Source organism: Indicator indicator, chromosome 1, assembly GCF_027791375.1.
Source record: "Indicator indicator isolate 239-I01 chromosome 1, UM_Iind_1.1, whole genome shotgun sequence".
Lineage (NCBI taxonomy): Eukaryota > Metazoa > Chordata > Aves > Piciformes > Indicatoridae > Indicator > Indicator indicator.
In genome coordinates this window covers 69,774,068-69,790,959 of record NC_072010.1, presented here as the reverse complement: position 1 = coordinate 69,790,959, position 16,892 = coordinate 69,774,068, and the positions used below count along the sequence as shown (strand labels likewise).

At 44.1% G+C, this 16,892-nt stretch overlaps 1 protein-coding gene across 28 annotated transcripts in view; it reads left to right on the top strand.

Moving 5' to 3' along the window:
• The window catches only part of MAP4K4 (mitogen-activated protein kinase kinase kinase kinase 4), a 171,823-nt gene that overhangs the window by 98,613 nt on the left and 56,318 nt on the right, over positions 1–16,892 (top strand). For all 28 annotated transcript variants that reach the window (XM_054388490.1, XM_054388630.1, XM_054388648.1 and 25 more), the window contains exons 4-6: positions 10,779–10,904; positions 11,701–11,811; positions 15,324–15,414. In XM_054388490.1, coding sequence (XP_054244465.1) covers positions 10,779–10,904; positions 11,701–11,811; positions 15,324–15,414 — 328 coding nt within the window. The remainder of the gene's footprint in view (positions 1–10,778; positions 10,905–11,700; positions 11,812–15,323; positions 15,415–16,892) is intronic.

Here is a 16,892-nt window from a genome sequence, read left to right as displayed (position 1 = left end):
GTGCTTGTTCAGACTCACATGTATTTTTTATAATTTTTAAATTTATTTTTTCACATTGAATTGATTTTTGAGTACTATTGCTAGTCTACTCCCTCAGCTTCATAAATCTGTGTGTTTGCTCTTGGCCTAAATCATACTACATACTGAGCAGTGCCAAGCCCTCCATCACTGTTGGGCAAAAAAATTGTGGCATGTGATGGAGCTTCTGAATGTGTTGTCAGCTTCTTCTCCAGACTCATCTCTTTTCAATAAAGGTTCCTATGTAAAATAGCCATGAAGAAACACCCCGGAGGGAGTACTTTTCCTTCTTCTCCTTTATTGTGTTCCTGTTCAGGTGTGTGTGGTTACAGCTTTTGGGTTCGTGATTGTGAGTTGTTGGGGTGTTTTGTTAGTGTTTTAGCATTAGGGTTCAATTCAGTGTACAAAATGGAAGAGGGGTTGTATGTGAATCCCTCTGCCCTATTAATCTGCCGGACTTCTTGGTCAGTGTGCATGTGAGGGTGTATACTGATCAAATCTGTCTGCAAGGAAATAAGTGTCTTCATATAATTACAGGTTTTCATGATGTATGTACTAGAAGAACATTCACGTTTTGCCTGAATTGCTGTTTTTAATGCATTTTACCTTCCCAGCTTGAATTTTGCTAAAACAGCTTCTGTGTGGCATTTGGTATGGGGAAAATCCACTTTCAGTCATTTCAGCCTTTCCTTTTCTCTCTCAGAATTGTGCCTTCTGCCTGACTCCTTTGAAAGCTTGGTCTCAAACCAGCTTTAGTTTCTCATTAAACCTTTAGTTTCTCATTGAATCTGTCCATCTGCATCAAACCTGCAGCATTCGGGAGGCTTCTCCACCTTCCAGGTCCAAACTGTGTCTCTGTAGTGTCTGGACTGCACATGCAGGGGGGAACCCATGTGCTGATTTCCTTTGGGAAGGAGATCTGCCCTCCATGTGGGTGTGTTGGAGCTTCACACTGCCCGGGGAGAGCAGAGGCCAAGTGGCAGGCAAACACCTCCACTGGCTCTGCTGCTCTGCTGCTTTCCTTGGTGTCAAGTGGACACTGAGGCTGGAAGCAGAGAAGCTGTGCAACTTTTTGGCTTTGTGCATAAGCCTGTTTTCTCTCCAGCATCTATGTCTCTTCTGAACTTGGTGCTTTGCACAGAGGAAACTGTTTTAATTTCTTTGTTTCACACTCAGGAGTACTTTTCATACCTGCTAGCAAGGGCTTGTTCTGATGAGGAAAAAAAACCTGAAACCGGGTATAGAACTGTGTATCTCTAGCAGGGAAGAGTTAATTGGAGTTTGATTAGAAGTACCCAGCTGCCGAGGGCTGCCTGGGAATAATTGGTGTTTGTACCCAGCTGCCTGGGGGTGCCTGGGAATACTTGGTGTTTGATCAGAAGCCCCCAGGCGCATGATAAGAGTAACGAATAACACATATCTGTAGGTTCCTCTGTTTATAAAACTAAGCGGGGATGGAAATGTATTGAATGTGTTGACATCCTGAGCTAACTGCAAAAGACCTTCAAGCCCTCGTTTGACCACTAATGGACCTGAGGAAGATGAAGATGAGGAAGGTTATTGCTGGGCAAGGGATGTACGACCCCCTGAGCAGGCTGCAAGCATGAGCATAGGGTGAGGAGTTACATAAGATGATTGCAAAGTATGGGAGGGGCTTTGGCTCTGTGACCCAGCCTCCGGTGATGTCTTGGCCTGACGTCACAGAACGCGGGACCCATAAACTTGAGATCGCTACTGGCGAGGTTCTGCCGCTTCTCTGATCTGACAAAGACAAGGTCTGGTGTTGCGGGGATACCCACCCAGATGGGAGGTGGTCCTCTCCACCATTTCTTTCTTCTCTCTCTGCCCCCGTGGGAGATGTCCTCTCTTATCGGGTAATGCCGGGGGAGTATCCTCAAGGCCACTTAGGCCTGTCTAGGCCTAATGCCAGGAGGAGAATGGAGGGGGGGCAGTCTCAGACCTGGCCAGCCTGAGACTTGCCTAGCAGTGGGAGGGGGAAGAAAGAGCCCTGGGGGTTTGGGTTTACCCCTCAGGTGGGGAGAAGGGAAGGATTGGAAGCCTCTGGGTACTATGTAAGGGACTCTGTATGCTTTAGGATGTTCTTTGCCACTATGCTGTGTAGTTTTCTGTAGTTTCACGAATCGCTTTTCCATTTAAACTTTCCATCACTCTCCAATCCGTTTGTGTGAGTGTCATTCTTTTGTCCCTTTCAGGGCAAGAGATGTTCTGGCTGGCCTCAAACCAGCACAGTGGTCTTTGGTACCGCCGTGTTTCTTATAGAGTGTTTAGGGCAAGTTGGCTGTGCTTTACTTGGGATCGGGCTCTGCTTTTGGCTTCTGGGTAACTTGTGGGGTTGTGCCTTGCTTTCAGGTTTTGTGCCCTACAGCGCTTCGGCGCAACCTTTATAATAAATAAAGATGTACCTATCGGCACCTGTGGTACGTGTAATTAATTAATTCCTCATTGAAAATAACTCACTAAAGCAATAACACAGACATTTTTAGTGTGAATAATAGTAATGAAGTAGGGTACTAAATCTTGCCTGTTTTATGAGAGCTCTGAAGCTGTGAAGTACAAGGCCAGTTTGTTGTGTAACTTGTAAATAATTTAGGCTCGATAAAGGTGGACAATTGAATTGTGTAGCTGGGACAAGCATACAATCTGAGCAGGGAAGTCTTTTAAGTAATCGCAACCAGGACTGAGGGACTAGCCTTAGAGATGGTTTGAAGGGATTTTCCTGTAGGACATTTCTCCCTTGGTTGTTTTTGGAAGGCCCCTGGCATCCTGGGGTTTTACTGGGGGATATCAGGAGTGGTGCAGTCTCTGTGCCTTCAACACAGCTCATTCAGTGATTAGCAGAGGCACCAAGGGGCACATCAGGCAAGAAAGAAAATACTGTAGTCAAAGTGATTGGCAGAGGAGGTGGCTTGGAGGGAGACAACAGACAAGTATTGTCTTCACGTGGTTTTTGGCTCTTTCTGCCTGCACGTGATTCCGTTCTCTCTGTCTGCACAATGCTGCTACACAGGCTCCTTCAGGCAGTGCTGGGACCCTGCTTAAGAGCTAGCCCACCCTCATGCTTTTTTGTCCGGCTAATTTAATTGTTGCTTTATGGCTGCAGCCCCAGCGATGGCACTCTTGTGAACAATTTGGCTCATTTTCTGTCGTTTTCAGATGGTGCCTTTAGCATGCAGTAGAGAGGGTGTTGTGCCAAGGGGAGACAAAGCAGCCTCTGTGTTGCATGTGTTGGGAAGTGTGTTTCTAACCTGCTTGATGAAATCTGGCCGCTGAAGGTAACCAAATGTGATCATAAGAACATCACTGTTCTGGCAGCCAGTTCTCACAAAACTAAGACTTTTTTGACCTTTGAAAAAGCATCACAGCCATCTTCTGCAATCGCTCTGCCTGAGCAGTGTTGCTGATTTGCTGCTTCTGGCAGCATGGCTCTGTGCCAACAACAGAGCAGCTTGCAGGCTGGTGGGCAGCTCAGTAACAAGATGGGCTCCAGAAAGCTCATGGAAAGCACTTCAGAAGTGTTTTATCTGCACAAGCTCTGTGTTTAGACAAGGGGCAAAGTCTGAGAGGCGCCCTCACAAGAGTGGTGGGGCAGTGCTCACCACCCATGCCACTGCTTGCTGGATGCCTACTGCTCCTTCATTGTCACTGAATGTGGCATGACGGATGCGTTTTCTTAAGGGTGAACAGTCTGGAGACCTTGGAACAAGTGTGGGCTTGGGAAGGAGTTGAAGGATGGGTGTGGAGAAATGAACATGCTGATGCCAAGGTGGTAAAAGTCTTTGGGTAAGGGGTCTATGAAAGAGAGACACCTTGCATGTGAAGTGGTGCAGGCACACTGAATGCCAGGGGTGAGAAGATGACAGAGAGGAAATAAACTTGCATGATGTCTTCAGCTTGAGGGTAACAAAGCTTAAAGGCTCTGTAAAAGACTCTCAAGAAAGATGGGACAGTAATAAGAAAGTTTTATGTTAAAATTTAGGAGTGACTATATGGACTTGTTAAATGTTTACTGCACGTCTTGATTAAAGTCTTTTGTTTTAAAAGGTTTAGACTTTTTCCCTCCTCAGAAACCTGTGCTTAGTATTTTCTTTTAAGACCTATTTTATGTCAAATTCCTAATTCCAGTGCTCCATTGTGGTGTTGAAGAGGATCGTGTTTCTCCACGTTGTGCTCTCTGTACTGCAAGCTGCTCTGCTTTACACGAACTTCCTACCTTGGCAGGCACTGGCAGGGACTTGCCCAGCACTAGGAGTCTTATTGCTCTTGTGGTTAGGTTCCTCCCAAAGCTGCAACCTCCTTTCCTGCCTGGAGCCAGCACCACAGCTCACAGTTCAAATATCAAGCTGTGTGCAGTACTGCCCCAACTCTTCTCGCCAAAACATCTCCCTCATGTGTGAGAACTTTATTAACAAGTTTATATATTACGGATTCCAGCACCAGAAAAGGTCACCTATTGTGCTAGGCACCATTCAGACTTTCCCTATCCTGGACAGATTCTGCTCCGAATGGATGCTGGCCAGGTCTGGGGTGCAGAGAGAAGGGAGGAGGGAGGAGGTGACATACAAGGAGAATGGTGGTTTGCAAAAGTTGGTCTCTTGATTTCTTGATTTATCCAGGAAGATGGTTTTTTTAAGGACTCTTTTTATTTTTTTTTAATACGTGAGAGGAAGTGGAAAGGAAACTACACTGAGTTTCTTGTGGTCTTTTTGCTTTTCTTCAACTTGTGTGTTGATGGTGAAAGGAAGGCCAAGTCGTCATCATTTTGATGTCACTGAATGGAATCTAGTTTCCTCTCCACTGCATTAGGTCTCTGTGGGTTACTCGACCCTTTCCTCATCCCAGCACTGAGCTGAGGCTGCTGCCTGCCCCTCCACACAGATCTCAGCTCTCCTGTGATTTAAAGATTCCCAGATTCCCCAGTGCTGCTGCTGGAATTCATGATCCTCAGCAGTTCACCCTACTCTGAAACCCCCAGTAAAGTGTTGCCAGCTGCCATTCCCCAGGCAGTACAGATCTGTGGGTACAGGTGGGCAGAGGTTTGTGAACAGCATTGGGAAAGCAAAGGGATGGGAGCTTGGAGGATTCCTTTTTCCCTACCTGCTTCTGCCTGTGTGTTCAGATTTCCACTGCTGGGGAGTGCTGTTAGTTCATGAATCACCTCTTTGTGGATTAAATGACTGGCTGCCGTTTGTGTGGGGAGGGCTGACGTTTGTCACTGTTTCATTTTTTGTGTCAAAAAGGAAAGTTACTGAAAGGATCGATTTGTATTTCTCTGCAAGGGATTTGAGGCAGTGTGTAAATCATCTGGTGGGATAGGTAAATGTGCTTTTGTCTTCACCACAGAATATGGTCTTGCATGATCCTTGCTTGGCTGTGTTTTCTCATTCATGTTTCTGCTTTCATTTACTAAGGTAAATGAAATCTTCTGAAATTGTCTTGAGTTTCTCCCCTCTGAGCTGTGCCATGCCTGGAGAGGGCCAGAGAATCAGCAGCTGTCAAAGAAAGGTGGTTGAGCAGCTTTTCTACCTGGAGGAGTGTGGATGGAAAGTCACTGCTTACATGCCCTAGGATACTTCCTTGCTACACCTTTAGGTGTTTATTGGGTTTTTTTGTTTGTTTATTGGGGGGATTTAAAAATTCTGCTCCTGAAATTCCTTTGTTTTGCTATAGAGCTTGGGAAACAGCATTGTTTTCCCCTTACTCACCCAAGTGTTTTTCTCAGAGACAGATTCTTCTAGAGGTCTCATACCAGTTGCAGTCCTGGGCTAGATCATGAGTGTTTTGCTTGGTCTCCTGAGGCGCCTAGACATTGATGCATAGGGAGGTGTATAAAAACAGGGCAGGCAGGAAGTGATTTATCTTTTCCTACGGTTATGCCCTCCTTGCTTCTAGCGCTTCCAGAGCTGTAGTTCCCTTCTCTCTCCCTACCGTAGTGTCTGGTGAAGTGCTTCTGAATTCCTCATCTTCGAAGAATTTGCATAAATAAGCAAAATTTTCTTGTAATGATGATGTGGGGGGAATACCTGTGGAAAAAATGCTGAAATAGCATAACTGATCTATTTGTTAACGTGAATCTGCTCAAACACTTTTCATTTGACTGGGAGTTTCTCCAGTGGTCAGGTACTTATTCAGATACTTAAAGTATTACAATTTGGTAATGTAATGAAAATAACAAGTCAGTGATTTGCTGTCTCCTTGCGAAAGGAAAGATCTGATTTTTAGCATGCAGTGATGAATGGAAGAGCAAACAGTGCTGCGATTTTGTGCTGCAGTCATAAGCAAGCTGATGGGGTGCCACTAGGTGGCATGCAGAGAGATGACACGCCTGGTTTTGTTTTTAATGTGTTAATTCAAGTCGTTAGAAATTATCTTAGTGCACATAGGTGGATTTCTGTCTGGGTGTCATACATGGTTTTTGATCTTACAGGCAAAGTAATTTTGATAAAAAAACACTGCAGTTAGAAATCCCTAGAGATGCTGACATGTCCATTTAATGTCTGAAAGGAAACCCATGGAGAGGGAGAGGAAAGCCTCTCCAAGCTTCATTTAGCCACATGAGTCTTGCCAAAATATAGCTTATTGCAAAAATTACTGGTAATCAGATGTGCTGTCACAAAGAGGCAGCAAATGCAAAAGTATAAAATACTTACACCAGCCCTCTCACAGGCCAGACAAAGAAGGTTTCAATGGGAGTTTGTATTCACAGATAATAGCTTAAAGTGGTAATTGATGCCAGCTGCATAAAATCACTAGGAAGGGCTCACCAGCTGCCACTCTCCTTCAAGAAAAAGGATGTACATTTTGTATTCCTTCATGAGAATGACAGTCTCTTGCTTAATTCAGTTTTAATTTTCCTCTTTTGTGATCTTGGTGCCTTTGCAAATGGAGGAACTGATGCTGGTGGTGGTGCAGCACGTGTTTGGTTGGGATGAGGTGAAGGACCTTCTGTCCCTGAAGCAATCTCACATGTCCAAATTCTGGGATGGCCACCAAAAACACCTCCCTCTTCATAAGAGGATCCCTGGTGCAGGCTGCAGCCTGTCATCCCTGCAGCACGTGTGTCTGTAAAGAGACCTGTGCGGAAACAGTCTTATCCGGTGAGATATTTAGGTGGGATTCATCTCACCCTGATGTGAGACATCTGCAAGCCTGGTGTCTGGATCTTGGCTAATGACCTCATCTTCCTTTTGTAGTTAGTGGGGAGAAGTAAACACTGGCAGAGTGCACATTGTTTGACCTCTTTCAGATGTCCACATTTGGGATGAAATCAATTGTACCCTGGGAAAAAGCATTCCTCGATACGGAATAGAACAATTTTGGTCTGGCCACCTTTATATTTTTTTTTTAATAATTTTTTTTAGGCGAATTTTATTTAGCTTGCTTTACCACACTGGTACTGTAGCCTTCTCTGTGCTGATTAATCCTCATGATAGTTCCTGTCGCCACAAAGTCTTCAGGACTGAGTGCCAGGGAGTTATTGATCCACACTAAGTGAGTAGAGTCCTCCAAAGCCTGGCAAGAATTACTGAATCCATTTATTTTTGTAGACTGGAATTTGGATGCTATTTGTATTGTGGACAAATGCTCAATGACAGCTGAAATAGGACTTTGACTGTTACTGGCCTTAGCTATGGGACATGATTGGGGTTGTTGCAGGCCATTGAGCAGGTGCTTTGACAGAGCCCCAAGGAAAAACTGAAAGTGGTAACTGCCTGCAGTCTGCTAAGTCTGTGTGCGCCTTTTGTTGTTATTTTGTCTTTAGGAGGTTTGGGGGGTATGTGGTTGGGTGGGTTTTTTGGGTGTGTTTTTTTTTTTTTCCCAGAAATAGATCCTGTTTCTAAGCATTGTAAGTTTGGCTGTTGTTGCAATAGATAAACATGAACAACCCTTAGGACATCCTGCCCATTGTATTATAAAAGCTATTGTGTTCATGTGCTGAAGTTAGGAAGTAATTTTTATGTAAAAAGTCATACAAAATAGCAGATTAATCCAATTATACATACTAAGCTATCAGCAATCAAGTCCCAAAAACATTGTTTAACAAAGCTCCTATTAACAGTTTTTTTACCTAAATTCAAAGTTCAGTGTGGTAGTTTCTTGTATAACCATGCATTTGCTCTCTTTTCTTGCATATAGTCTAAATAAGTTAAAAATCACACAACAGTAAAGACAATAGAAGCAGCTGAGGGAGCACTGAGTTTTGGCTCAAAAAGCTGTTCTGATAACTCTCTCTCAGAGCTCCTGTTCACTGGGAACTTTGATTTTCAAGATTTATTTTACTATTTTATTCAATTTACCAGAAATACACAGTATCTTCTTTTAAAGCTGTGTCATGGGAAAATTTAAGAATAGTTTATCCCTGGTGCATTTTGGGAGTTCTCCCCTAATAATTTATGAGTAAGCACTGCGTGCCACAGTTAAGAGTATTTGAAATAATTGCTTTGTAGCACAGGGTGATTCCCTCTGATAAAGCCATGCATACCAGTGTGCACAAATAGTTAACATGTACTCAGTATCAACATCTGCTTATGTCGTGAATAGGATATTTGATTGCTAGCGTGATACAAATTGCAAGGAAGTTTCAGGCTTAAAATTTTATCATGTAATCAGCTTTGATATTACAGGATAATCAAAATACGTGCTACCGTTTCCATCAGACAGCCACCCAAGGGAACAGAGGTTTTGGTTTCTTCCCAGAATCAATTTAAGGTAGACAAATTCCCCCATTTTTATTCAATTTTACAGCCTTAGAAAATTGTGGAGCGAATAAAAATTGTGCCTCAAGGGGTAAGCCAGCTGCCCTTTCATTTGTTGCTTCAGAGATGCTAGGTGAAGGCTCTCACTGTCAAGGTGTGGTAAGAGAGAGCTGAGGATAGGATGGTGTCTGCTTCTTCTTTTCCTCAAAATGCTGGCAGCCTCTTTAGACATCACCTCAAAACATGCATGGATTCTTCCGTGTCACACGTCCTACTGTCACTTCAAAAATGGATTGTGGGTGTGTCAGAAGTGGTCACACTGTGTCACCAATTTCAGCTATTTGAAGGGCTGCCTTCCTTTCACCTGAGCTGCTCTCTGCTTGGCACCCCACTGAAGTGGGGGGAGCCGGGGCAAATCCTTCCTCTGCTTTTGTGTCCCAGCATCCTGTTTACGTGCCCAGGCTCCAGCCCTCTCTTCCTGAAGCACTTGCTCTTCCTCTGCAAAGGCAGATGGAAGAGGAGGAAGGAGGGGAATTCCTGATCTCCACCTTTGCTTTTCTGCATCAGCCCTAGGCTGGCACTGAGGTGGGACCCTGTAGTCCCCAACTTTGCTTTTGCAAGTCCCCCAGGAAACAGTGCTGGGTCTGGTCCTGTTCAACATCTTCATCAATGACATTGATGAGTGGACAGACAGCCAGACAGTGTCTGCTCAGCAAGTTTGCTGATGATACCAAACTGGGAGGCTTGGCTGATACACCTGAAGGCTGTGTGGCCATGCAGTGAGATTTGGACAGACTGGAGAGCTGGGCAGAAAGGAACCTAATGAGGTTCAACAAGGATAAGTGCAGAGTCCTGCATCTGGGAAGGAATAATAAACTGCACCAGTACAAGTGATCCGCTGGAGAGCAGCCCTGTGGAGAAGGACCTGGGAGTCCTGGTGTGGATAACAAGGTATCATGGGTCAGCAATGTGCCCTTGTGGTCAAGAAGGCCAATGGGATCCTGGGGTGCCTTAAGAAGAGTGTCCAGCACATTGAGGCAGGTTCTCCTCCCCCTCTACTCTGCTTTAGTGAGAGCTCACTTGGGATATTGTGTTTGATTTTGGGCTCCCCAGTTCAAGAGGGACAGGGATCTACTTGAGAGAGTCCAACAGAGGGCTGGGAGGATGACTGAGGGACTGGAGCATGTGCCCTGTGAGGAGAGGCTGAGAGACCTGGGGCTTTTTAGTCTGGAGAAGAGAAGACTGAGAGGGGACTTAAGTATCTATGAATATCTGAGGGCTGGGTGTCAAGAGGGAGGGGACAGGCTCTTCTCAGCTGCACCTTGTGATGGGATGAGTGGCATTGGATAGAAGCTACAGCACAGGAAGTTCCACCTCAACATGAGGAGGAACTTCTTTACTGTGAGAGTCATGGAGCACTGGAACAGGCTCCCCAGAGAGGTTGTGGACTCTCCTTCCCTGGAGACTTTCAAGACCTATCTGGATGCATTCTTGTGCGACCTGTGCTAGATTCTATGGTCCTGCTCTGGCAGGGGTGTTGGACTCGATCTCTGGAGGTTCCTTCCAACCTCTAACATCCTATGATCTTCTGTGATCCTGTGAACTGGCTGCATTGAGCCACTGCCTGGTGTTTAAATAGAAGTGGTTGTGATTTTCAAAACTAAAGGAAAAAAATGAGGAAGATGAAAATAGTGCTCCTCTGCTGTAAATGCACAGATGCGTCCAGTGTTCTAGTGCTCTGGGTTACGAACAGTAATAGCATGCTAGCTTTGTATTTCAGGTATTGCAAGCATAGGATTATTAAACAGATCCTATTCTGCTCCATCACTGGATGAAGTCTGGTGCATCCTTCTTTTGCTTTTTGCCACTACTGAAAACTTGGGAATAAACAGGGTTTTGATGTCATGAATGTAGTATGTGTTTACTGAGTGTGATGGTGGTATAAATGGAACTTTTAAAAAACTTCTGTGTGAAAGAGAAGAGGAAATAAATAATACATGTGGTGTATTTAACATGGTTGTTTTGTTTTGTTTTATTTTTCCAAAGGATGAAGAAGAAGAAATCAAACTGGAGATTAATATGCTAAAGAAATATTCCCATCATAGAAATATTGCAACGTATTATGGTGCTTTCATTAAGAAAAGTCCTCCAGGACATGATGACCAACTGTGGGTAAGCAGATATTTCTCAAACATGTTCATATGTCTTTTCTATTTGGATATAGTTTGAGTATGACAGAAATAATCACATTATGGAAAGACAAACTAATAGAATTTGGTGCTTGTTTGAACAGATAGATACGTGAATCACATAGGCTCATCATGCATCCTTAAGAGAATGATTGGACCAAGATTTGCTATTAGCAATGAATTTGCTTTTTAAGTAACTTTTTTCCTCCCATTTCCCAGATGGGTAGTAGCATCTTTCATGGGAGCAAGGCAGCTGAGCAGTAAGAACATGTGGCTGTAAAAAAGAAAGCTGCACTTGAGAATTGCACCCATTACATTTCTCATCCCACCTCATCTACATCCTCTAGAGGACTGAAGTTTGGGTTTGAAATGGCAGGGTACAGACATCAGTGCATATTATTCCATAAGTAAATGAGAGTTAAAAAAAAGTGTCACAGTGATGTGATCAATTTTATTCCTTCAGCATTGGATGTGGTCTTTCTCCTGCTGATGCTAATGCATTTTGCATAGCTGAGCAAATCCAGATTCCTAGCATTAAATTACAGTGATTAAATCAGTCCTTGAAAATGTGGCAACTAATGTGAGATGTACTCCATACATGTCTGACACACATTGAAGACATTTGGTTTGAATCCATTTTCCAGGCAGAGATATAAAATAAATTATATTCTCTGCTTCACAAGGGTTTCCCAAATCAATATTCCAACCTGATTATTGAGCTTTGCCTAGACAGCTGGGAACTGTTTAGTGTTGGTTGAATGCTGATACTTGTTTTGCAGCTTGTTATGGAGTTTTGTGGAGCAGGCTCTATCACAGACCTTGTAAAGAACACAAAAGGGAATACTCTGAAAGAAGACTGGATAGCGTATATCTCCAGGGAGATTCTGCGGGTAAGGAAAACAGTCTGCTATTCTTGAAAACACAAACAGTCTTACAGAGATGCAGCCTGGCTTGAGGTTCTGCAAGAAGCTGTTCCTGATCAATCCTGTTAGCCATGTCATCACTTGAGGAGTGTGTAGGAGCAGATAGATGTATGCTCCACATCATTTAACTCAATGTGAGTTGTACTGTATTGTAACAGCAGCCTTGCAGAAAATAGCAATTTTTAGTCATGAGAAGCCAGTGGGATGATCAATGACCTTATCTATTGTAGAAGCTGTGAAACAGTGTCCATAAGACACTGCTTTTCAGAAGCCTGAGGTTGTAACAGTGTCGTAACACAACAGAGTTCAGTGTGGGCTTTTCCAAATGTATTCAAAGCCATCCTTCTCTGCTCCTAATCGCAGTATCACAGTATCACACTACATTAGAGGTTGGAAGAGATCATCAGGTCCAACCTCCCTGCCAGAGCAGGATCACTTAGGGTAGTCTGCACAGGAATGCCTCCAAGTGGATTTGGAAAGTTTCCAGAGAAGGAGACTCCACAACATCTCTGGGCATCCTGTTCCAGTGCTCCATCACTCTCACTGTAAAGAAGTTTCTCCTCATGTTGAGGTGAAATCTTCCATGCTCAAGCTTGTACCTGTTGTTTCTTGTCTTATTATTGCACACCACCAAAAAGAGATTGCCCCCCTCCACTTGACACCCACCCCTCAGATATTTATACACATTGATAAGATATCCTCTCAGTAATAGAGCCTGTGGAGGGAGTTGTTGGCTCGGGCCAGCAGTCAGGGCTTCTGTGCTCTATGATGTGCTGGTCTGTTGTGTATTCCTGCAGTCTGTCTGAAGCAGGCAGTTGTGTCACGTGTGGCTGTGCACTATAGAGTGCTAGCAGATGGTGCTGCAAGAGTTCCTCAGGAAGAGGGATGCCACTTACCAGTTTTTCTAAAACTTGAAGCTTTAACTAATTGCACTTCATATGCAATTTCCAGTTGATGCAGTTTAAGTACTTTTTGAATCGGCATTTGTTTGCTGCACTAAGGAAATCTGGTACAGTTTTCCTTGTGCTTCTTTGTAAAACAAATTGCCTCCTACCCATACCACTACACAGTATGTTTGTTCAGTTGCCTCCTCATAAATGAAGTACTGAAGGGCTTTATGTTAAAGGAAACTTCTCACATAAATCAATGCTCCTGTTGTCTTTGTTACATGTTTGCTCTGCCTTGGTGATTTTTAGGATGGTGAGGGAGGGAGATGTATGGTTCTGGTCTCTAATTGCAAATATTAGGAGAGAGTCTAGCTGCTGACATTTGGAATGACACATTTTTAAGTTTACAAGGGAGAAGACAATTTAAATACCTACTGAGGTTTTACCTCAAATCAGGTAGATGGCATGCTTTAACAGTCTAGAGTAGAGTAGGCTGAGGGGAGACCTTTTTGTTCTCTGCAACTACCTGAAGGGAGGTTGGAGTGAGGAGGAAGCCAGCCTCTTCTTGATCACAAGTGACATGACTAAAGGAAATGGTTACAAGCTGGATCAGGGGAGGTTTAGGCATGGTATTAGAAAATACTTCTTCAGTGAAAGGGTTATCAAACATTGGAATGGTCTGCCCAGGGCAGTGGTGGAATCACCATCCCTGGAGGATGTCAAGCGGTGTGTGGACCTGGTGCTTAGGGACATGGCTTAATGTTGACCTTCCAGTGGTGGATCGAAGGTTGGGCTGGATGATCTTAGAGGTCTCTTCCAACCAGGTACATTCTGTGATTCTGTGTATATGAGGAAAGCTTAGTTCTGCAGAACTAATATTATGCTTGATTTGAGAACTGTGTGACCTTGGAGGTATTGCATGCTATGTTGCATTCACCCTAGGTTCTCCTTAGGTAAAGTGATCATGCTCACTGAGAAGATGAAAACATTGTTTACCTCAGAAAAGAGTTAGGTGAAAGCTATTTTCTCATCTCTGTGAGAGACTTGCAAAAGGAGGAACTTCCTTGCTAGCAGGAACTGGAATATCTGGAAAAGAAGAATATTAAACTCACATTGGTATGACAAATGCAAACCTGATCAGACACCGAGTTTGTCAGAGACAGAGGAGAAAGATTGCATAATGGAATGCTGAAATGAGATAAAGTGCCAAAGATTGGTGCAGGTGGAGACACAGGTGAGGGGTAGCCTAGTGGATCCCTGTGTGGTTGGAAGGGCCAGGAGAACAGTGATGTGCCCCTCTGTCTCCTTTCAGAAACCCAAATGTGTTGTTTCAGCGAGGTTAGATGGTACTCTGGAGAGAACAGACAGAAGGCTTTAAAAAGTATCCTTTGTGAAACTGTGGAAAAGCCTTAATTCCTGTGAAAAATAAGACCACACTTACCATTAGCAGCCAGTGAAAGGTCTCCAGGACATCAGGTCTCCACTTAATTTACAGTAACATGTGTCAGGAGGAGCTGTGGGATGGTGCTTTTTTGTCATGCTCATCAACTGTCTTTAAAAAAGAAAATAGCCCAATGGTTGTGTAGGCAAACTGGTAAACGACCATTTAATGAAGACCACGTGTTAGGAAATATTTCTCTACAGCAACCACTACTCTCTTAACCTCTTGCAGCTGTAAAGGTTCCATTTCTTTATTTTTCATAAAACATTAAAAGCCTGTGAGGGCAACATGAGCAGGCAAGATGATCCCACAAGAGAGTACAATTTTCCAAGCAGAGAGCTGAGGAGAAACAAAAATATAGGCAGTTGCTAAGAGAGTTGCCTGTTGTTCTCCCAATTACATTAGAGAGTAAAATGCAACATATGTCTTCCTCAGCCCTCCCTCCACATGGCTGACACTTTGGGGCATGCATCCAGGTGCTGTCTCAACAAAAAGCACCGTATGCCAGGAGGTTTTGTTTCCTTTGGAAAGTATAATGCTCGTGTCTTTTTTGTTACATTTTTTTTTCCTGAGGAACAATTATCTGGCTTTGTATTTATTGAAGCTAGCAAAGGGGAGTGTGACTTTGAAGCCAAGCTTTTCTTTATTATCAGTTGTCCCTCCCTCACAAACCTGCTAGTATATCACCCTCCCACCTCCTTCTCAGGGTTACACATGCACATGCTGATGCTTTCTTGGTTTTGCCTCCACCCTTCTACCTCAAAGCAAATTCAGGCTGACTCTGTGTGTTTCACATGTCAGTGGCATACATTGACACTGATGTCATTTACAGTGTCGTTGTGTAGAGACTTTCTGGAAGCTGAGCTTCATTTCACACTACAGCTGAGAGGTGTTTGCACAGTGCAGATGTTGGGCTGTATTTAGGTACAGTGTGTGCATGACCTGGGGCCTGTGCCTCTGCTCCAATACCAAAGCTATGCAGGTTGTGTGCTGCTATAAAGCTCCCATGAGTCTGACTGCACCCAGCCACTGAGCGAGAGTCTTGAGACCTAGTGCTATGGTCCTTGGGAGTGCTGGGTACAGGTAATCTGTTGCTAAACCAAGAGTCAAACTCTGAATGTCTTCTCCTTCCTCTCTTCTCCTTAATACAGGGGTTGGCACATCTTCATGCCCATCATGTGATTCACAGGGATATCAAAGGGCAAAATGTATTGTTAACAGAAAATGCAGAAGTGAAACTCGGTAAGTAGGCAGACATGTCCACTTCCTCATTCTTTGGTTTTATGATGTTCCCAAATTAATGCCATCCTTTAAGAGCTTTGCAACACGTTCTGTAGCATGAGCACTCTGTCACTGCTTCCCTGTGGATTGAGACCCTGCAAATGTTTCCTCCTGCTTTGGGAAGATGGAGTTGTATTTCATTAGAAGATGTTTGCTTTCATGCTAGAATCAATGAGTCCCCCTATTTTGTTTCCTCCACCAAGTTGCACATGACTTGGATTCATTCTGATTCCCTTTATTTTGGACTCAGGAAGTGACAGAAGTCTCTCTTGTATTTGGCTTTAATTAAAATTAAACCAGCACCTGCTGTTCAGATTCTGGACACAAAAATATGATCTGGACTGCATGCTCAAAGGAGCTATGGCATCAAGTTCAAAATGAAGTTCCAGCTCTGGCTTGGACGCCAAGAACCATGCCTGTCCCTGGCCTTTTCTCTCCCTTCCAGGTGGACATAGTATTTTTTTCTTTCCCTCTAATCTGTCTCTTTTGCACACTTAAAACTTTTGTGCTTGTATCATGCTCTGCTTGCCACCTTTTTTGGATAAATATAGAGCCGTGCTGAAGCCCTCCCACCCAGCCCACATCCCTTCTGTTTTGCATTGCACCTTCCTCCAGCATGAGGCATGGAAAGATGTCCTGGGTTCTGGAAGAGGAAGCTCTCAGGAGATCTTTCCTCTTTTTGGTCCCAAGTGGAGCACAGTAGCTCCCACTGAGCTTATCTACACCAGTTTGTCAATGTTGCTTAGGTGATGGATGCAGTGAGGCTGATGCAGCCCTCCCAGAACAGATGCAGTCACTGGTATGGAAAGATGTATGTCACCATTGTCGTGAGCAAGGGAGAGCTGAAGGGAAGAAAACAGCCTTGTAATGTTACTGCCTTGCAGTAAAATGGGCATCTCTTCTGCAACCTCTGTGCCTGTGTGTTCAGACTTAGCACCTCTTGAAGAATCCTGATCTTTTGCTCCTACAGACACATCTGGTCTATGCATTAGAGCAGAGAGCAGCTCTCTGAGCAACTGATGATTTTTGCTGTCCAATTTTAGAGTAGAATAGGTGGACAGCTAAGAGAGATATGTGTTCAGGCATGTGGTTTTCTCATAGCATGAGAGGTACCTTTGGAAAAAGCAGATCCTTCTGTACAGGAAAAGGTGCTTGACTTCACCATTTGGGAAGGGAATAAGCCCTTCCTCAGCCTCTCAGGCAGCAATTTTGCAGCTGTATGTGCCCTTCTGTATGAGCAGGCTGGTGAGAGGTGCAGGAGAGGTGGTCGTATGCTGCTGCATTCCTTGACACCTGTGGTCCAAGCAAGTTGCATGTGAACCACAAGGGCTTGCCAGCCTCAGGATTAGTCATGATACTTCTCCTCAACATGGTCCTCCCTCCCACGTGAAACATCTACAGCGTTTTATTTCCAAATCACCTTACAGAAGTAATTACTG